Genomic DNA, 22,034 nt, shown 5'->3' with positions numbered 1-22,034 from the left:
ACCGGGGCAACGTGCCCCCCTTTCATTTTGGCATTTTAACCTTAGCCCTATGGGCGTTGCATGGAAAGAATGGGACCAAAAGTCGGCAGTGCCCCCCCCCCCCCCACCCTAATTAAACGCGTTCTGCCGCTGCTGACCATAAGTGCCCTTCCTGATATGTCCTTACACAGTCTCATTCTCCACGATTTTCTGACATCCTTCCTTCAATCGAAGAAATGCAAACGCGAAACACCTCCTCACAACGGACAACCTTTCTTAAACAAAAGCTACAAAGGTTTCTCGTTTATTATGCAACAGACTGCCGTTCAGAAGCAGGAGAGCCGCCAGCCGACGCATCATATTTGGCTGCAGGCGACGGATGCGCCGAGAGAAAAATCCATAACTATGCCATCGATTTGAGAAGCTACATGAGCATCTATTGGAAAAAATACACTTCTCATGCTCGAGTCGCGTCTTTCATCAGGCACATATACTGCATGGTATATGAATCAATCCTATGGATTCGGAGAACGTCCGACAGCGAAACTGCTTGGGCCTCGCTGGCGGAGGCTGCCACAGTGTCCGGGTACACAGATCGGGCGTCCAATAGGAACCAGACACGACCAGAGATTAAAATCAAATGATCACAATCATCGCAATAGACACACTGCACAGTACACAATAACGCACAGGATTCACGCTGCCACAAAAGTTCTCACGTACCAAAAGCTGTATAATATCACACACAGACTAGCCGCCGGTGCCGCCTCATATTCACGTTCCGAGCGCCGCCGACTTGCGTTTGCGTTTCTCGGTGTTGTCGCCAGGGGCGCTGGGGATGGCGCGCGCCGCGCCGCCCGGCGGGCTGTAGTTGAACGGCGGGATGACGGCGGTGGCGTTGGGCCGCGCCTCGGTGGGCGACTGGGCGGGGGAGCCGACCCGCCGCCAGCCCTGCGGCGTGAACACCATCCGGGAGCGCGGCGCGGCGCCCTCAGTCAGCGCCGAGCCGGTGCGCGCCGGCTCCAGCGGCCGGTTGGCGTTGGCGTCGCCGGCCACCGGTTTGATCCAGACGCGGCCGTCGTGCCCGGCGCCGGGCGAGTGCAGCTGCTGCTGCTGCTCCTGGCGCGCCCGGCTCGCCTCGATACGGCGCCACAGCGCGGCGATCTTCCCGGAGGACTCGGCCGCCAGCGGGCCGCCGCCGCCGCCGCCGGCGGCAGAGGTGGTGGAGCTGACGCTCGAGTTACTGGCGCTCCGCTCACCCCGGGTCGGAGTCCGGCCGCCGCCCAGACTGGAGTTGCTGGCGCTCTGGCGCAGCGCCCGGCCGCGGCGCGGGGAGGTCGGCCGCTGGCGGCGCGCGCCCGGGCTCTGACTGGCGCAGCGCACCTTCAGAGACAGCGTGCTCTCGTAGCTGGGCGACTTCGGGATGCGCGAGCGGGCCGCCGACAGCGCCTGTCCGCTGTGTGACTTGGGCGGCGGCCGGGTGCCCGACGGCGGCCTGCTCAGCTGCGCAGACAGCGCGCGCGCGATCTTACCGCCGCGCGTGGGCGCCGGCGGGGGGACTCTGGGTTTGGCGGTGCCTCCCTCCGCCTCCGCCTCTGCCTCGGCCACCGTCTGCTCCTGAGTGGGTTCGTCCAGCGTGAAGGTGCCCTGCTTCTTCAGCTGCGCCGGCGGCTGGGGCGGGGCCGGCTCGGCCGCGGCCGGCGGCGCCGCGCCCACCGGGGTGGTCGCTGCCGGCGGCTGCCTCTTCACCGGAGTGGACGTGACGGACCTGGCGGGCCGGACGGCGCCCACCCAGGCCGGCCGCTGGATCCGGGAGGTGGCGCTGGCCACCGGTACCGACACGGGCCGTTTGGCGGCCGTCCGCCCGGCGGCCGGAGCCGCGGAGGGCGTGGACGCCGGCCGCGGCAGCTCGCGGCTCACCACGCCCGCCTTGCCGGCCGAGCCGAACCGGCGCAGACCCAACTGCGGGCTCGAGGTGGCGCTGTTGGCCGGACTCGGGGTGGCCGAGCGGGAGACCCTGGCCAGCGGACTGCCGGCACCGGCCACCGCCGAGCCGCTGATCACCTTACGGAGCTGGGTGGTCTTGGTGCCTCTCACTGGACACACGGCCGGAGAGCTGGCGGAGCTCGGCCGAACAGCCGACACCTTCGGCTTCACCGCCGCCTTGGCCGGCGTGGCAGGAGCGTCCCGCTTGGACGCGTCCGCCCGCCGCGGCGCCGAGTAGAGCGGCTTCCTCTTGCCGCGGATGCCCTTGGGCTGCTCTGATTCATCCTCCGGCGGCTCCTTGCGTGTCTCCTCCCCCGGTTTGACGATCCGCGGCCGCAGTTTGACGGGCGAGCTGTCGGTCGGCTCCGAGCTCAGCTCCGGCTCCTCGGCCTCTGCCGGCGGCGCCAGCACGGGAGCCGGAGCCGCAGCCGGAGCCGGAGCCGGGGCGGACGCCAAGACCGGCACCGGGATCCGGCGGACCAGCGGCGGCGGCACCGGCGGAAAGTGGGGCAGAGGCGCGCTGGCCGGGTCCCCGTGCAGCCCGCTGCCGCGGCCGGCCGACTGCAGGCAGGCGATGGCGCGCTGCGCCTCGGCCGCCAGCTGGCGCAGGTCGCGCCGGCCGGACGGCGGCGCCGGACGCTGCAGCGCCTCCTGCGCCAGCTGCCGGATGTCCAGCCGCGGCGCCGGGGACGGCGGCGAGGGCGTGTCGTCGGCCGACGGCCGCTGCAGGTCGTCCGAGCCGCTCTCCACCGTCTGGGTGCGGTACCGGTCGCGGTCCTCCTGGCGCCGCTGCCGACACGTGCGCCGCGCCCGCGTCGAGCCGGACGCCGCCGCCGAGCTGACTCCGGGCGCTGACGCCGAGGCGCGCAGCGTCTCGTCTGTCTCGGTGGCGGCGGACTCGGTGCCGGGGGTGAGCGTCAGTGTCAGGTCGGCGCTGCTCAGGTCCTCGGAGCCGGCGCCGCGCGTGAACGTGCGGTAGCGCTCGTCGGAGCGGCGCCGGCGCGGGTGCGGCGTGCGCCGGCGCACCAGTGGCGAGCTCTCCGGGGTGGAGTCGCGCGGCAGCTCGGGCGGGTCCAGCGGCAGGTCCTCCTGCGCGCACATCTCCGTGTCGCTGCCCAGCGTCTCGGAGCCGGGCCCGGCGCCGCCCAGCGTCGAGTCGCACCGCTCGGTGGGCTCTCCAAGCTCGTGGAACAGCGACGGCGGCTCCAGGGAGGCCAGACTGTCGGCCGGCGCGGCGCGCGGCTCGGCCACCTCCGAGCGCAGGCTCTCCAAGCTCAACATGCTGTTCTCCATGTCCAGCTCCTCCATGAAGGAGGGCGGCTTGACCAGCTCCAAGTTGGACTGGCAGCTGCTGAGACTGCTCAGGCCCTCGGCCGACTCCTGCATGCCTCCCTGTGTGGCGCCGCCGCCGCCGCCGCCGCCTCCGCCGCCCAGCGCCCGGCGCATCATCTCCGGGACGAAGCGGCTGGCGGCGGACGGCCGTCGCGGCAGCAGCGGCGAGCGGCCGTTACTCAGCGAGCCGCTCGACGGGAAGCCGTTGAACGAGGCGCCGCTGTCCATCATGGACGGCGGCCCGACGCCCTCCAGCAGCTCCAGACTGCTGGTCAGGTCGGAGCTCTGCGCCATCACCGCGTGGGACATCTCCAGCGCGGCGGCCACCGCCGACGCGTCGCGCGCCACCCGCTGAGAGGTGGTCATACAGTCGGGCTCGGCGGCCAGCGTCGGTACCGGCACCGGCGGCGGGCCGGCCGACCGCGGCGCCGCGCCCACCAGGGAGACGCTCCGCTCCGAGACGGTCAGGGAGAGCGAGGAGGCGGCCGTCACCTGCACCTCGACGGGCGGCGGCGGTGAGGGCGAGCTCCGCGCCGGCTCCTCCTCCTCCTCCTCCTCCTCCTCTCCCTCACTCTCCTCGGAGGGGGTCCGGGTGACGCCGAGCGGCACGGGCGAGCGGCGGCGCCGGCCGCGCCGCGGGCGCCGCAGGCAGCTGCCCTCGGAGCGGCTCTTGGGCAGCGCGGCGCGTAGGCAGCGCTCCAGCAGGCGGGCGTCGGGCTCGTCGCCGCTGCTGGAGGCCTCGCCGTCGGAGCGCGTCTCCAGGGAGCCGACTGAACTGCTGCGGGAGAGCGGCGTGCCGTCGGCAGACATCAGACGGGTGCCCCAGCCGCCGCCGCCGCCGCCGCGACCGGCCTCCGCCGCGCCTGGGGACGAACAGAGGAGCGTCAAAACGGGACTTCAGTTCGTCGAAACGACCAGGCATCGAGTGCAAGGTGCTGTCCGCTACATGAATTCCTTTTCAGACACATTGATTGGAATCCACCTTTCTTTTATCAGGCGCGAGTTTTTTTTCAGTGATAGTAGCGATAAGCTGGATAGCTTAGTGACAGCTTTGGAGATCGCAACAAGTGAGTTCGGGCATGAAGATCAAAGTAACTATGCTAAATCGGAGCCACGGACCGCGCCCGTTCCCGCGGTGACTCCGTCGCCCTGCCTCCCACCCACCTCGGCCGGTGCCGGCGTTGGCCAGCGCCTCCTGCGCCGAGGCGGCCGTCCACTCGGGCGGCAGGGCGGCAGTGCGGACGGGCCGGTCGGCGCGGCGGGGAGTCAGACCGGAGCCCTCCAGGTCCTCCACAGTGAGGTCGCCGTCCGCGCCCGGCTGCCGCTCCGAGCGCCTGAGGAGGAAGACGGAGGTCAGATACACAGGAGGGGGAGGGAGAGCGCCCGGCTGCCGCTCCGAGCGCCTGAGGAGGGAGACGGAGGTCAGATGCACAGGAGGGGGAGGGAGAGCGCCCGGCTGCCGCTCCGACCGCCTGAGGGGGGAGACGGAGGTCAGATACACAGGAGGGGGAGGGAGAGCGCCCGGCTGCCGCTCCGAGCGCCTGAGGGCAAACAGGGATCAGTCTGATGGACAACGGGAAAAGGGGAGTCAGCGCGGGACCGGCACCGAGTCAAGAGGAGGGCGGTGTCGCCGACTGGCAACAACGGTGCGTTAAAATCGGGTGTCGCCTAGCGATGACAGCACCGCCGTGACGTAGTCTGAAAGCGGAATATGTGAAAAACACGACAATCGAACGAGCGTGTGGGCGTGTGACGTTAGCACGTACGTTGCACCGAGACGTGGGTGGTGTGTGACGTCATCAGGTACTTTATTTTGACTGGCGACGTGGGAGGGAGGTCGACACTCGTGCTGAGTGGGTGTGATTTCACCGGGTTGGAGTGTTTTTGAACGGCGTTTGATGACCTGCTAAAATGATTAGTAGGCATAACAGTGTTTGGGGTGGCGTCGAGCCAACCGCTGACCAACGCATCTAAAACTGCTGGGCTTACTGTCGAGGCCAAGCTGTCACACGTGACTTATACCACACTCAAAGAAACCACAAACTTTGAAACCTCGCAGCTAATTCAGGTCACACGAATGCGCCGAGTCTGATAACTTTTCACGCCGTGTTTTGAGCTTGCCTGCGGCGCAGTCGGCCGTCGACAGCCGGTATCTATATGACCCGGGGTCTGATTTACGGCCCCAGTTGGCACCGGGCCCTCGTTCGCAGCTTGTCCGCGCGGTGGCCAAGTATATGTCCCGCGACATTCCGCCGCGGGCCGCGTCAGGAGGTCATCCGGTCGATACCCCCTATGACGTCACCACAAGGGGGCCTGCTCCGGACAGGGCGCGGCCCGCCGGCGACAGGCGCGGTCGATACGGCGGGGACGGGGCCGGTTCGCCCGCGCCGGCCCCGCGCCGGGCGGTGTGTGCACTGGACAGTTAATCACGAAACCCGGTCCGACTGGACACGCCCCAGCGGCCGCCGCCGAGAGCCGTCACATCCAGCGGCGCTGGGACACCGCGAACTACACAGAAATTCGGCCACCGTACACAGAAACACGTGATAGAGCCGGGGGACTGCTGATCGGGCGACTCGCAGATAGACCCGCAGACAGACCGGCAAACACACCGACGAATAGACTCGCCGACAGTCACTCACAGGCGCGCAGACAAACAGACAAACAGAGCTGATGGGACCGGACGCGGTCAGCCGACACCCTGATTGGACATTGTCCAAACAGCCGCAGTCAGCCTGGCACACAGTACGGACCGACACGACAGCAGACTGGACTCGGACCGAACAGAGACTTCACACAGACCGTGCCCCGGCCCACCGAGTCACAGCTGCTCTGTCCAGGCCGAATGTCATTGTGGGACACGGTCAGCCGTTCCGCCGTTTTCCCATTGTAACTTTGGACGGTGATCTGGCGGCCGGCCATTCGCGGCGAAATAGAACCACCTGAGAGCGGCCGACACGATCGCGGCGGAACGGGAACGTCTCGGAGAGGGCCATCCCCGGGAATATAGGGCCACCTGAGGGCGGGCCGTCTATGGCGGACAGAGCCATCAGACCGACTAACTAAACGCCGCGGGACTCATACACCGGAGAGTTGGCCGTCCCCTGAGGACAGAGTATGGAGAACCGACAGTGGACTGCCGGACAGAGCCAACGGAGAGCCGACCGACATGACCGCGGCGGGCCCAATCGGACCGTACTTCTCTCGAAGTGGCCATTCACTCCGACCACACCGGGAAGCGGACTTAATGGCTCAATTCCGATCAGGCCCTTCCAGAGGTCCAATTCGGTGACGGTGAGCCAGGGAAGAGCCGTGCGATCGGGAACAGACCACCCGGTCGAGACCGGACCAAATTAACAGAAAGTTCAATCTTGAATCTAAGTGGCTCGACTCTAAGATCGACTCAAATCAGACCACTGTTAGATGTAGAGCTTCTCGGTTATGAAATAGACACACTTGTTTGGAAGTGCACAGTTTGGTATAAGATAGACGGTATATGTATTTCAAAAGACACGGCGAGTGCCACCATACCTCACTTGAGCACCGCAAGACACCTTCTATCGTTCCTCACCTGTGGTACTGTTTGACGCTCCAGGTCTGCGGCAGCCGGCGCGGCAGGGACGAGCCAGAGGCCACCCTCTGAGGTAGCCGCGAGCCGACGGGCCGGCCCGCCGCGCGACCATCCTGGAAAACGGAGGGAACACGTCACCGCATCAGCAACAAAGCATAGGGAGATAACAATACTAGGACCATTAGGTATATGCCGCACATTCTGCATTAATGACGTTAGCTGTTGGGGAGCGTCATCTGGTTTGCGTCTCACGGCACCCACCACGACCCTCCTATCTCCCACCACGCCCTCCCTCCCTTCCTCACACGCACACAAACTACAGTTGTGAGGGGAGGCGCGATAGCATATCACAACAACTTACGGTCAAAGGCCTACGGGACTGAGCCTGGAGTTAGCGCTATTTACAGAGTTCTTTAGTCAGTGACGCACAAATCTTCCGTAATCACAAGAAGAAAACACGTGAAGAAATACTAAAACGGTCGTGTCATTCTGTATCGCCTTACTACAGAAGTTTCCACCTCTCCCGGCCCAACCGTGACCAAAGGACGTCAATAAACCAATACTGCCTAACTTTCGAACATGTCCCGGAATATCGTGACCACATTAGGTAAAGCGAGTCTCGAATTACCCGATACAGGCGCTACAGGTGGATCATAAATATGTGCATACATATGAGTGATTAACTACGCCATCCCCACACTGCACCAAAACGGCGCCATGTGCGATACAGTTGAATCACTGGACGCTATGAGTATGATAGAAGTAATACCACGGTGTATTTGGTTTATTTATATCCGCCATTCCCATGGCAATATATCTCGGCTCGCCACCGTTCCAAGACCACCTGTCAGTATACGGTTCAGCCCGACGATAACGAACAACTAGCCAATACCCGGGATTTATTCCACCCCGATTGATTATACTCGTATCGACTGGTATGTACGGGCGGTTCTCTTGCCACGCTGGCAGACTGGTTCACTGATACTTACAGGCAGCCCGCTCTGCAGACAGATTATCGCATAGTACGGATAATTCTCTCACCCCAAATAGCTGACTTATGCACATGAGGCCTTTTATGTCCGGAAGGCTCACCCACTGAACAAGAGCTTCACAATTACAGCCTATGTTGTCACAGCTCGACAATGAATCCACAAACTGAGACCTAAACAATGCACAGTGAACCTTAGACCAAGCAAACAAAAGTCGGGCCTTGATGAGAACTTGCATGGTCATCTCTCAAAACTCTGTAGGGTTATTCAGTCAACCGAGCGAAACGCGACGATTGCTTTGTTTTTGTTCCACACAATGCAGTGTTAATGTAACGTCATCAACAGTCAGACAGGAAGCAAAAGGAGCACCAAACAGGGACGAGTTCGATTGGATGAAGCTGATGACAGCTCTTCGACGACAATGTGAACAGCAGACTGCACGGGACCATGACGGCTATGTAGGTCCGCTCACGGTCCGCGTTTTGATGGCTCACCGACTGCAGGTCACCCGGCTCAGCCTGCCCGCATTGCGTCTCTCGTTGTTAGACGCAATAAAGCAAATGAAAATATTGGAGGTTTAGCACTAATAAAGGTATACATATGTGCGAACGTCAAACGCTCACCAAGAAGAGCTTGTAGCGCTCACCACCCCCGTGCCAAAGGCCCCTATATCCGCCCGAGTCTCAGTTGAAACGGCGCCACCACAGCCCATCAATTCCCCGCACCACCAGACACCAGCTAACACCGCGGGATCGACTGCTAACAGCGCGGCCTCCGCTAATGGTCCGCTAACGGCCGTAACTCAGTTACCTGCCGCTCAGGGGTATTCGGTGGAGGGGCGCGGCCGGACCGATCGGGCCCACTGCCCCACTGCATGCAGGGCCGGGACGGTCGTACCGGTGACCTATGGCGAGCGGCGGATTAAAGGTCAGCAGGGTGAGTGAATGACAGAGTGGTCACTGTATTTATAGCGGACTGAATGGAACCGTTCGGCCGTACTGGAGAGGACTGAACTGGTGAGAGAAATATCATCTGCCTCAGTCAAATATTGGGACAAAGTTACCACGCTTCGCACGGTCTGAAAGTCCACATCTTTTGAGAGCGACCTTCGGGATTCTCCGTGAAGTTCAGTTCCATATATCCGACCAGCCTCGCGTGGTCGGCGGCCATTTCAGAGAAGCCAGGCCATACATACGGGCGGCCGGAGTGAGGGAGGGGGTCGTTACGACTCTGAACCGAGGGGCTGGGCGGCGCGGGCCGGCCGTGACATACTGCACAGTTACGGCAGTGTATCCGAGGAGTGGGACGGTACGAAATGGCGGAGAAGTTCGGCTGTAGAACGGCGGAGTTTATAGCCGAGTCGGTTATAGCTGGCGTGACGGCGGACCGTTCTCCGCCCGGTCAGAGCCGCGGCGGCTCGGCGGACCGCGGACTCGGCGGAATTCCTGGTCGGCAGTGACACGCGTCACCCGTGGGAACCGAACGGGCCCGCCCGCCTCTCATCGTCTGCCAGTCACCGTAAACGGGCGCCTCTCCACAGCGGCGCTGGGACGGCGCGGGTGCGGGCTGGGCTAGTGATGAGAGTGACGGCTCTGTTACTGAGGAAGGGTGTCGCTCTGCTACCGCTGGTACCGGGGAGGACCGGTCGCTGTCGCTCTGCTACCGCTCTGTTACCGGGAAGACGCACGGGTGTTGCTCCGTTACCGCTCTGTTACCACTCTGTTACCGCCGAGGACCGGCGGGTGTCGCTCTGTTACCGGGAGGACCGGCGGGTGTCGCTCTGTTACCGGGAGGACCGGCGGGTGTCGCTCTGTTACCGGGAGGACCGGCGGGTGTCGGCCTCCTCCCCGTATCGATCCGCCGTGCGGCGCAGATGGCCGTCGCTCCGTTTGTCTGACCGTGACAGGACGCAGCAGACCACACAGGGAGCTGGGACGGACGGACGGAGAGCACACCCACCTTGGTCTGGTCGCGCTGGAACATGGCCCCTGACTTCTGTCCACCGGCCGCCGGCGCCGTCGCTCTGCCGTCGCCCGCAGCTGTCGGCACCGGACTGACGGCCGCCGGTACCGGACTGACGGCCGGCGCTGACACGGCACCGTCTCCGTGAGGACCTCCCGGTCGTCCCGCCGCCGGCCGGACCGCGGCGCCCTGCCGACACGACACAGGCTCAGCAGGACAGCAGAGAGCTGCCGACACGACACAGCGCTCAGCAGGACTGCACCGGCGCCCAGCGGCGACACGCCGCCGCCGCCGCCGGCCGGGGGTGTCTATCGATCCACTGCGCCTCCTCCAGCGCGGCGGGACGGCCGATTTTCCACGCCAGCTGGCCGACGCGGCGCCTCACAGCCGAACACGCTTCACCAGACAAACTAGTCCGGTTCAGCCGCGGTCAGATCGAGCCGCGGTGAGCTCCGTCAGGTCCAGTTGACACTGTGTGTGGTGCTCGCCCAGCGGTCGCCGTCACACTGCCGCCGTTCGCAACACGCCGCCACGACTCAGGCCGGCCGGCGCCGGACACGACTCCGCGAGCCGGCGGGGAGCGTGCGCGGGCGCGGGAGCGCGAGTGGCCAGCGGCGCGCGGTGAGCCGTGCTCAGAGAGCGTGAACAGAGGCAGTGAGCGACGACGGGCCGGGCGGATCGATACGGCCCGCCGGGACGGCAGGGGACGGGATACAGGGACGGCGGGGAATCCAAGGACAGAGCTGCACAGGCCGGGATAGAGGGATAGCCGAGCCACGGGTATCCAGCGGGAGAGAGGTCCTGGACGGCGGGGAGTCCGAGGGTATAGAGCTGCAAGAGCCGGGATACAGAGACAGCGTGGGTTATGAGGACAGAGCCAGAGCTGTACGCCCGGGACTTAGAGAAGTGGAAAAGCTGGATGGATCCAGTAGATCGGGGTATAGCCACGAGATCAAGACAAGGAGGAACTCCTGTCGAGTCAAAGGAACAGCGCAAACTTACGGGAGTTGTTGTGAGACCGGAGGTAACTGTGAGGGAGGGCTGGAACGAGATAAGATAGAATGGGACGAAAGCACTACCTCCTCTGTTGGTGACTGTTCGACTGACTGAGGCCGGTTCCAGCTCGGCACCACCGGGAAGTGCCAACCCAGCGCGGCTGGTACCGGTGACCAGCGGTCAGCGCGAGCCGGCGAACAGTGACCATTCGAGCCGTGACCGGGGTGAGCGCCGGCCCGCCGCGGCGGTACCGGTGGACGCTGGCCGTCCCAGCCGTGACCGGCGGCGCCGGAGCTCTCACGCCGCTCCCAGCCGCCCGCGCGGCGGCCCGGAGACAGCTCTCGGCCCGAGTCGCCCGTCTCGGCACGAGCCTGACCCGGTCTCCGGCCGCCGGACGCGCCGTGACACCCCGCGGCACCGCCCAGCGTCCCACAGGAGCGCGCGAGAGAAACCGTGCAATGCGGGTGGGAACGGGGCCGGCGCTCAACCCAGCGCTGGACGGCGCGAAATGGGGCTGGAGGTGGGCCATCAACGGTGAAAAGCGGCAGCTCGACAACAAAGAGCCGCGGAAAGGGAGCGGAGAAGGCTTGAGAACTGGCTAAAAAGGGAAACTGCGACGGCCATGGCTTACGGCCATGGCCATGGCTTACTGCATGCCTGTTGCAGGGTATCTAAGGGATGCTGGGAATCGTTGAAAGAGTTCGTCCGTGTCAATGACTCAGATCAGGACTGTCGAGATGAAAAGACCTGCTGAATTGGTTCCACATGAAGCATAAGGCTTCGGAACATTAGGAGTAAGCTTTGTACCTATGTATTACCTAGTTTAGACGATAAATCACTCTGACCGAACTGTCATGAACACCAAAAAGCAAATGCGAGCCTAATAACAAACAAGCATGTGAGCGACAAGAACAAAAAAAAAATCAATAAATAGCAGTAAATGTGACTGACCTTGGCCATCGATCCGGGCGCCATCAGGCGGCTGGGCTGCGCTGACCTCGTCCCGCCGGCGGCGGCAGGTCGGTCTGACGGTGGCGCCGCGCTGCGGCCGCTCGGCGCACTATCGGCCAACCTGCAGAGAACCATGGCGGGGGAGCGTCAGCGAACGACTGGCGGTGTATACCGCGACACAGCCGGACCGGGCCTGGGGGCGGGGGCGGGGGCGGGGGCGGCGCAGCTGCGCCACATACCGCACACCACACAGGTGCGCGGCGACCACCGGCGACAGGCCGCGGATGGATATGCACACCGGAGGGGGCAGACGCCGACACCGACACAGATCGACAGTACAGTCCGATAGATCGGGCCCAGAGAGCACATTGCACAATAGAGAAGGGCACAATAGACACGCGCCTTGACGACAGCGATCAAGATATCGTAATCGGAAACTTGACTGAACAATTTTATTACAGCAAGACACCTACCCAACGTTACCTCTGAAAGGTTACATGGAGTCCCAGTTCAAACAAGTTGCCGCCCTCCCAGTTCCCAACATCCCCTCCCTTGTGTTTTGCGCCTGGAGTGCGGCCCTTTCCCTCTAGAGTCTGGGACGAAGCATCCTCCACCCGTTCCCCCAGACGCCACTAACCCACTGTCCCGTACCATGACCCCGACCCCTGGCTCAGGTGTTCCCACACCTGTGGCGTCGGCTGACCGCATACTGTGTATACAGGACCGACGGTGGGTAAATGTAACCACAGCTGTGTGTGTGTGTGGCTGTCACCGAGCGATGGCTGCTGTCGTCACCTCTCCCCTCCTCCCTTACTCTGCCTATCACCACAGCAGACCACCAATCACTAATCACCAACCAGTAGCAAACCCACCACCCTCCACCCATCATTCTGTAGTGCCCTCCCACCACCCACCGTCCCCACCCATCAGCGGGCAGCGCCTACCCACCGTCCCCCACCATCAGAGTGGCACCCACGACCGCACGTGTCGGGTGTGACAGGTTCATAATTGACGGGTGACGGCCGGCGACGGGTCGCCAGCACCTAATTGGGTCGGCGGTGACGGGAGGCCGAGGCCGGTCATTCCGATAGCATTGACAGTGCGATCAATGATGGTCAGATATGATCAGTGATCGCCACAGCCGAGACTCCGGACAGAAATTGATAGAAGTTATTGTGAATGGTGAGCAGGCACGGAAATATTCAGCTAGATGGTTTGCGGTCAGCATTAGGGGCAGTAGGAAGCTGGCAGTGTTTAGAGATGGGAATGTCAGCTTCTTTACCGTACAGTGACTGATGTCGGCGGATGCAAGGGTCAAGTGAGCGCTCAGAGGCAGACCAGTGAATGCTGAAATATTGATTGCTATACAGTGATAGGTTTACGATATGTTTGAACTGATAGTTTACTGGTATCGGTCACAGGGACTTCACCTGTAGCCGACAATACAGTACCAGTGTGATTGTGCATTATCCGCCGTGCGACATGGCGATATTGAATTAGGAGTACCCACTATGTCCCGGATGTGGTCGCACTATCGAGGCCGCGGGATCGCCGAAACTGCGTCAGCACGGATTGCGTGATGGTACCGATTCGGTAAGTGGGCGCACGCCGAGCGCTGGCCGCAGTTCCCACATTTACCACATAGATGGGCACATTAGCGCCGGCCAGAAGTGCCATCTCAGCGCTTCCGGCCCGGCTGAGTTGTGTGCGAAACTCGGGACAGCTAACGGTCTCATGGCACGTTCCGAACGTCTTGCTTCCACGAAATGGCTATGGCCCTAGCGACTAGCGACACCCGCTCCGCCGTCCAGGGCCCGATCTGGATCATGCTCGAACAGTGGCTTATAGCATATTCGGCTACCCTATCATCCAGCGCAAACGAATTTAACGTGAAATCGAATTAGCCGCCACACGATTGTTAACGACAGAATCTGCATCTGAAGACGTCAGAGGCCGGCACCACCAGCTGACTAGCTTGCGGTCGGATCAGCGGGTGGTCCCACTGAGGTAATGGTCCGAGCTGTGACCCCCGACTGACTCGCCTTCGACGACATCAGAGACCGGCACCATCAGCCGACTATCCCACCGTCTGAGCAGTGGTCCCACCGAGGTAATGGCCCGAATCGCCATCCCCCGGCTGATTCGGCCGACATTACCAATCTTTTCCGCCACGTCCAATTGGCGTTTGATGGGCTCGCCGCTACGGCCGACCGATAAAGGCGGCTCAACTCCTACTCGCATTGGACCCAGCGACTCCTGAACTCTGGGGACGTACGCAACAACGCGGAAGAGTGTTTCTATCTTTTAACCGTTTATCGCCAAAATATGCGCCAATAGGCTACTTTCATAAGCATGACAATCGATCAACACACCCACTACAAACCAAGTTCACAGGAGACATCAATGTTTACTGATATCAATGAAGGATCATCATGATCTAGTTGAAGTCCCAGTTCCCACCGCTGTGCTCCGCCCAGATATCGACTCAGCCTTGCTCCTGCAGTGTGATATCAGCTGGGCGCCCGGCCAGCTGGGCGCCCGGCCAGCTGGGCTCCTTTTGTGTTCTGAGGTGGCTCTGTACAGTGACGTGTATTGCCCCTCACACAGCCCCCCCCCCCCACACACACACGGTCACCGTCTCACCTGTCGGTGTCGGTCGTCTCTGCGGAGTCCTGGAAGCCCCTGGTATCGCCCGCCGCCCGCTCCACAGCTGCGGCCGACGGCACCCGACCGCTGACGTCGCCCCCTGCCGACGGTTTGGGAAGGTAGAACACGGCGGCCCGGAAGGCGATAAACAGCCACCCACAGGCGACAATCGCTAATCTTATGAGGGCCCCTTATCTAACTCGACACCTACCTACATGGTGATCACCTCTGGTTCTAATCATTCAAGGGTAAGCCTTTTTATCAGAACGCTTCGAGTTCAGCCACAAACATTATTTAACAAACAAGTATTTAGGCATGACGTTCGAAAACCCAGAGCTGGTGACGTGGGGACCCGACCCACCGTTAGCGTCTGACGTCCGTCTCGGCGAGGGCGCCTGAGTCCGCCGCTGTGCGGGCGGTGTGCCGGTACGGGGCAGGCTGGGTGACCGCGGCGCACCGGTGGGCCTCCGCTGCGGCCGCGGAGAGCCTTCCGCTGCCCTCTGGACCGGCGAGTCCCCGGCGGCGGCCCGGCGCGGCAGGCGGCCCGGCGGCCGCGCAGGGCCCGGTGAGGAGGGCCCGGCGCGTGCCGTGGGACGCCGCGCCGGGAACGGGGAGCCCAGAGTGGGGTCGTCCGAGTCCGGCTGGTTACTGGACGACGTGGCGTCACTCAGCTGCGAGCTGCGAAACGGATACATAACAAGGTCGTCACAGCATGGTCACCTCACAGTACCGCCTTCAAAAGCAGGCCGAGCAACACAAGAGAAAGATTTATAGTGCTGGATCGCTTAAAAGCCATAAAACATAGACACAGCCTCACAACTCGATAGGCCCAGCCACGTCGGGCAGTGCACTAACCTGAACTCGGCGTACCCGGAGCTGGGCTCAGTGGTGGCGCCACTGCTGCTGCCGGCCGACCCGGCGCGCGCCAGTCGGGCGGTCGGCGGGGCCCTGCGCCGCCGCTCCGGCGTCAGCGTCGGCTCGGTGACGTCCGAGGAGAGGCCGCTGAGCGCGCTCAGCGTGCTGTCCGTGCAGCCGCGCACCGTGTCGCCGTCCGAGGCCGGGTCGCCGTCCGGCTCCTCTGACTCGTCCGGCGCGGAGGGAGCCGAGCGGTCCTCTGCGGACAGCAGTCCCACGACAGGGCTGTCCTCGGTGGGGCCCTCGGCGGGGATGTCCTCGGCGGGCAGGTCCTCGGTCGGTATATCCTCGGCGTCCTCCTCAGTCGCCTCCTCGTCCTCCTCCTGATCCTCCACCCCCGGTGGCGGCGGGCCCTGCTCGGCGGGCAGGCCCCTGTCGGCCGGGCCCGGCGGCCGCTCCAGGCCGACCAGAGAGCGGACCCGCGGCAGCGAGCCCGCCCAGCCGGCCGCCGGTCGCAGCAGCCGGCGGCGGAGCTCGGCCTCGGAGACCCCGGCCTGGCGGGCCGCCTGCCGGACGGCGGCCGCCAGCCGCGCCTCGCCGCGCCGCTCCAGGCCCGGGTCGGAGAGCGAGCTGAGCACCGAGTCACCACTGTCCGAGCGGGGCACGCGCCGCGCCGGCGGCCCGGCCGTGGCCAGGAAGCGCGCCTCGGGCCGGCCGGCGCTGGCCGAGTCCAGGTTGTCGCAGGTCTCGGCCAGGCCGCCGGCGTGCAGCTCCTGCTGGAGGGCACGCAGCCGGCGCGCCGGCAGTCCGGGCGTGCCGGCGCCGGCGCCCGGCTCCGGCGGCGGCACGCCCTCCGGCCGGGCGGCCAGCAGGTTCTTGAGCGCCGCGCTGCTACCCATGGCGATCATCTGGTGGCGGCTGTGGATCAGCGAGCGCAGCATCGAGACGGCGCCCAGCTCCCAGAGGGTGCGCTGGTCCTGGGCGCAGCGCGCCGACAGGTTCCACAGCGTGCCGCACGCATTACTGACTATGGTCAGACTGGAGGACTTGAGCTGCTGCAGCAGCGTCTCCAGACAGTTGTGCTCCCGCAGGATTGCCCTGTGGCAGCGGGTGGAGGCCGGAGGGTCAGTGGTGACGGCCGACGGAGATAAAGTTACAGTTCGTTCTCAACACTCGAAAGTGGTCGGCATTCCCCTATTCACTGTTGATGCATTTTGACGGCTATGCAACTGCGGCACATTAACAATTAAATACATTAACCCAATAAAATTACCAATGCATCACAAGATAGGATGCTAACACTATAAAACTCCCTGAATCTGTCCCTTGTTTAATCTCCCGAAGCTTCCACTCTCATAGGTACCTGTAGTCCTCCCTGCCGGCGATGTGGCTGGACATGTTGCGCAGGATGCCGCCGCCGTTCTCCACGATGGCCGTCGTCTTGGACGGCGACTGGTACGTCAGCGTCTTCACCAGGAAGGCCAGCGCGCCGTCCACCGCGCAGATGTCAGCCTGCGGTCAGGGCGGGCAGCTGAGCGGGGCTGGCCGAGACGCCTCAGACACAGCGGCACGCTCCCGGCGCCGGTGGCACCATTTATCGCAAGCCGAGCCAATACTGTCAGGGAACGGCGGCGGGCGGCGGGCGGAAATACGGAGCGGCGCCGGAGCGGACCGGGAACATCAGAGACTGACGGGGCAGATCGAGTGTAGCTGCGAATAACAGCGAATGGAGAGTGAAGCTTTAGGAACGAGGGCTGGAATGACGTCATCTGCAAAATGCACCAATTATGAATACTCATGTGCGCATGGAAACGCTTTATTAAAATTCAATGCTTATGATTTGCATAAGCATGTTGCCAAATTGATGCAACGGCTTATGCATGAACAATTCCATGAGAATTTGAAATATGGAAAGTAGAATATGTGCATAAATTTGAAGAGTTTGGAACCAACTTGTAATAATCTGAGGGCGATTACCATATGTACAAAGCCTCACCTAAACATTCGGGGATTTTCCGTTCCAAGGAACGGAAAATCCCCACGAAAGCACGAAAATGCATCGGACCTTTCTATACCATGGAAACAACAAAAACATGCGGATGATAGGCGGCAGCGTCGCCATCTTCCCAACCCCCAGATATTACACTGCACTAATTAGACCCACCCGCTCCGCCTCCCAAGCCCCTATCTTTTCAACACCGCAGTGATCTAACAACTCCGCACCTTGTTCATGCCGCAGTGGGCCGAGAGGTTCCAGAGCGCCGAGAGCACCGATTTGAGCGTGGACTCGCGCTGGGCGGCCATGGCGGCCTGCGTGAGCGCCGTCACCGCGCCCACCTCCCGCAGCGTCTGCTTGCTGGCGGCGTCTGCGCGCCACGACAGGTTACGCAGCACGCTGGCCGTCACCTGGGGAATGACAGGTCAAAACAGGTCAGGTCAGGTCAGAACAAACCGTGCAGGGGTCGGAACTGGCTTGAAAAATAGGAAATGAAACCCGGTCATATTGCTGTTAATAAGAGCGCTCCGACTAAAATGCGCAATGCTGGCCACATTTCGAAGTTAATCCACAGTAATTTAATTGAATGTCAGCTATAGCCGTCCACCTGCACAATTTCGACCAAGTGTGAATACTGCGATCAACTTTCAGCCATGGACGAGTTTTGGATGGTAGAACGTAATCGCCGACTCGCCTGCGTGAGGTCCTCGTTGGGCGAGTGTAGCTGAGCCACCAGCGCCCTCATGAAGCCGCGGAGGCCGCAGAGCAGCGCCTTGTTGGTGCCGTCCCCGAACGTCAGGTTGGTCAGCGTCATCCCGGCGAACCTGGCCGTCACACAGTCGGGTCACAGAGAGGTCACAGGTCACACACGGGTCACAGAGAGGTCACAGGTCACACAGTCGGGTCACAGAGAGGTCACAGGTCACACACGGGTCACAGAGAGGTCACAGGTCACACAGTCGGGTCACAGAGAGGTCACAGGTCACACACAGGTCACAGAGAGGTCACTGGTCACACACGGGTCACAGAGAGGTCACAGGTCATACACGGGTCACAGAGAGGTCACTGGTCACACACGGGTCAGACGGTAAGTCAAAAGGCCGCAGCTCAACGCGGGTTACACACCGGGGTACAGAATGCAGCTGGTCCACCAACAGGAAACAGGTCACACGCTGACCGTGTCAGGCACGCGCTGCCACACGGTCAAGGCGAGGTGCAATCAGGCCTGACAGCGGCAGCGCGGCGGTCCAATGAGCTCCATCCTAATGTCGTGCTCAATGAATGGGGAAATTGCGGCCGTCGAGGCCAGATTTCCGGCTGGTGGCGACAGAAAGTGTGACTGATCAGGACAGGAGGGAATGGTCAGCGCGGCAATCGCAGAGAATGACAGGGAAGGCTGGCAGGACGATACTTACTGTGGGAGCTATTGGGGCAATCACAAACGAGAACTACGACGCAAAAACAGTGCAGTGGTATAAAACCGTGCAAAGTAGATAATTAAAAGGAGAAGACGTTGCTCTGATGACTATGACATAACTGACTACTCCGGTTATCTGTCCCTCCTTCTGTCCCTTTCCTTACCTCCTGGTACTGTTGCAGGTCAGGTGAGCGGTAGCCGAGCCGTGCGCCTCGTGGTCGGCCTGGACCAGCTCTGCCACCGTGTACAGGCCCCCCAGCTGACACATGACGGTGCGGTGCTCCTCGTCAAACGAGAGCTTCATCAGGGCCACCACCGTCGGCACCGGGTGGTGGTCCAGAGAGTCTGACGGAGGGAGGGGAGGGGTTAGGGGGGTCAGAGGGGGGTCAGAGGGGGTCAGAGGGGGCCACCACCGTCGGCACCGGGTGGTGGTCCAGAGAGTCTGACGGGGGAGGGGAGGGGTTAGGGGGGTCAGAGGGGGTCAGCGGGGAGTCATCAGGGCGACCACTGCCGGCACCACGGTTCAGAGTCTGCAGAGTAGGAGGACGGCAGACTCAGTCAGGGGACAAGCTGACTTACAGATGTTTATCAAGATGGTAAAATTCGCTGTAAATACGGGTAAGCGGATGCAAAATACTGCATGTGGAGGTACAACTTCTAAAGGATATTATGCACACAAAGTAGGAAGCAAATATCAATAAGCGCCAACGCAAACATCCCGTGTTTTTATGCAGAGGTCTACCGATTCACAAAAACAACCGCAAAAGGTCAGCACGCCCGAGAGTCAATAGCGCTCGATAGCCTTATCTGAAATCTCTTATGAAAACACCCAGGGGGCCTCGCACTATCAGCCTGCCTGTTGCCACAACAGCCATGGATATTCTGGAGACGAGCCCAAGTCTCTCCCTAGCTCGTCCAGTGACGTCAGCACCTCCCCCGTGACCTCACCGTCCTTCAAGTGACCGCCAGTGACCCGCCCTCCCACCTACCTTCCATGATCATGCCGGTGCCGCCCTGTTCGTCCATCCGCTGCCACAGGCTCTCCGTGAACTCGCGCAGCTGTTCGAGCAGGCGGAGCACGCGCGCCTCCCGGCGCGTCCGCTTGTCGTCACACTGCGAGTGCACCAGGTTGTGCAGCGCGTGCGACGCCGACGAGCGCACCTGTCGTGGTGAGAGACACGGGTGTCAGCGGCGGGCGGCCGAGGGAGGGACGGGGAGGGGAGGGATGGTGAGTGAGTCTTGAGCGGGGAGGGGAAGGGGAACGAAAAACGACGCCAACAGTCGTGTAACCAAGGCTCAAGTATGACGACACGGGGAAGTATGGATTACTGCTGTATGCAAATGCCGAGCTAGGGACATAACGTCAACATGCCACTGTTGCCATGTTATCGGTAAGCCTTACTGCCCCTGGACGGACTTATATCACCCCTGTTGTTTCCTCACCATTATATCATCACTGCCCCCTCACGCCACACGCGATCACGGGTCACCCGGGGACTGGCAGACGCCGCGCTACACAAACACACCAGGCCGTGTGGCCGTGTGGCGGGGGACAGTCAGCGCCCGGTGACTCATGGAGCAGCACTGAGTGACGAGGGAGGGAGCCGTAACTCGGCACTCGTCAGCCGGGCAGTGCGTGCAGCCGTCCCCCTCAGTCGTCCGCGGCATACTGCAGTCAGCCGTCCGCGTTATGTCGGTCCACGTCACCCCAGCGCCGGTAACGCAGCGGTAAACCACGCCGACGAGGGGCTCTGTCACACGCCGCCCGTCTGTCACGGACTAAACAGCTATCGCATCGCAGCAGACACGCGTTCAAAATGGACGTGAAGCAGCCTTTAGTCGCCGGAGACAGTGACACGCTGCAAACGGACGGCGCTGTGTGGGGTAAAGGCTTGTTCACACAGGCTGACAGACAGCTCCGGTGTTGCAGCTGACGGAGCTGTTACAGTCCCGTCAAGTTCAGGTGTCAATGTCGGTAATATCCGTCAGCCCGGATAAAGGGTGCCAGCGCCACGGACATGTTATGAGCGTTGTATCTAAATTTGTTTGACACGCGTGAACATACGCCAATTTTCAATGTTTGTTCTACAACGAACCTAACCGGGTTCACAAACATTTTACGCGTTTTACATGTCATTAGTGGTTATAAGCAGAAGCCTGTGATGACAGCGTAAAAAAACATGCTTTGATTATCGACGAAGAAATGTCAGCCTTTCATCAAAGGCACCTTGAAGTGCTGCCACCAACCGCGCTCCCTTGGAGTTCCCATACATTAGGCTGCGTTGGCAGCTCTGTTTATACGTGTTGCGGGCGAGGTTGGCAGCCGGGCAGTGGCATTAATCTGGTCCGACACTTGGCAATTTCAGACTTCATTAGTGCTCACTCGGCCTCGTGTCGATACGACCCCGGCGGTGTGGCTCGGCGGGGAGCCGGCTGACACATAGGCAGTCCTCTCATTTCACGGGCCCTGGTCTCGCTTTGGATTTAGCAAGGGCCAGTCGTCAGATCACTGCTAGTTACGCAGGCTAGCAGGGAGAATGTCCATTTCAGCTTTGCAAAAATAAGAACAACCAGGAACCCACATTGAGCCGTTTGACGTTTTTATCTGCGACCCCAGAAGTTAACCTCCTGTTCACTTTTGGCGGATATCGACCGTGATGTGCCGTTCGTTCCGCCGCTATGACGATCCCTTACCATTGTGTGTTATCACACAGGTGTCGATAAGTACATACACGGGCAGTGCCACACCACCACTCAGCCACCTGCACATATGGATATGCACGGCCATGAAGAGCACAACGGCAATAACAGAGCGGTCCACAGCTGTTCTATCAACTGCCGGCAACGGTGGTCGACTCTTCCCTATGCATTATCCCCACTTCCCTCTTATCCACTTCTCTCACTCTCTCCTTCCCTCTCCCACCTCCGCCATTTCCCACCGCCCATAACCCGCCCAGCGCGCCCACCCAATATCGCGCCGCACTGCATATTGGACGGACACGGCCGGCGGTGTGGCCATATGGCGTCCCTGCTGGGGACACTACTGCACCGACCGCCCACACATCGGACCGCCCTCTGTCTGCATGGCTGGCACCATACATACATCCTACCCGGGGTCGGCGCAGACAGGTTACCGTAAAGTGGGGCTATTTGAGACAGTGGGGCTATTTGAGACAGTACGGTATTGGTTTAGTAAAATTGCTGTAAAATTAAAACCGTTTTATATTTTTCATCAATTATTGCTCAGGGTGATTAGAATTTAACGGTGAATTCCATTGATAGGATTTTTTGAAAATTTTGAAAAGTTTTGAAAGAACTTTGGCATTAAACGAAAAATACAGAAAAAAAAAACAC

General features: G+C 61.5%; 1 protein-coding gene across 1 annotated transcript; it reads right to left on the bottom strand.

Annotated features, from left to right (window-relative positions):
* Positions 1–267: 267 nt before the first annotated feature.
* On the bottom strand, positions 268–21,612 carry LOC122384458 (adenomatous polyposis coli protein 2-like). The gene is made up of 14 exons (XM_043371850.1): positions 21,604–21,612; positions 19,670–19,841; positions 18,845–19,025; positions 17,958–18,087; positions 17,491–17,673; positions 16,631–16,779; positions 15,268–16,365; positions 14,870–15,090; positions 14,410–14,512; positions 14,002–14,029; positions 9,817–10,008; positions 6,869–6,981; positions 4,462–4,631; positions 268–4,160 (listed from the first exon to the last, which is right to left on the bottom strand). Exons 1-14 carry the CDS (start codon positions 21,610–21,612, stop codon positions 754–756), a joined length of 6,156 nt encoding a protein of 2,051 aa, XP_043227785.1. The 3' UTR covers positions 268–753.
* Positions 21,613–22,034: the final 422 nt, after the last annotated feature.

Source organism: Amphibalanus amphitrite, unplaced genomic scaffold (assembly GCF_019059575.1).
Source record: "Amphibalanus amphitrite isolate SeventyFive unplaced genomic scaffold, NRLGWU_Aamphi_draft 000191F_arrow, whole genome shotgun sequence".
In the NCBI taxonomy this organism is placed as follows: Eukaryota; Metazoa; Arthropoda; class Thecostraca; order Balanomorpha; family Balanidae; genus Amphibalanus; species Amphibalanus amphitrite.
Note: the sequence above shows the minus strand (reverse complement) of the source record. Positions and strands in the feature narration are given on the sequence as shown.

Excerpts from the sequence above, each read along its gene's own strand:
- LOC122384458 (XM_043371850.1), bottom strand. Across the intron at positions 14,513-14,869 it reads GCCGCAGCGGAGGCCCACCG|GGGGCGACGTCAGCGGTCGG; the intron begins GTGCGCCGCGGT and ends AACCGTCGGCAG. Across the intron at positions 4,161-4,461 it reads CAACGCCGGCACCGGCCGAG|GCGCGGCGGAGGCCGGTCGC; the intron begins GTGGGTGGGAGG and ends GTTCGTCCCCAG.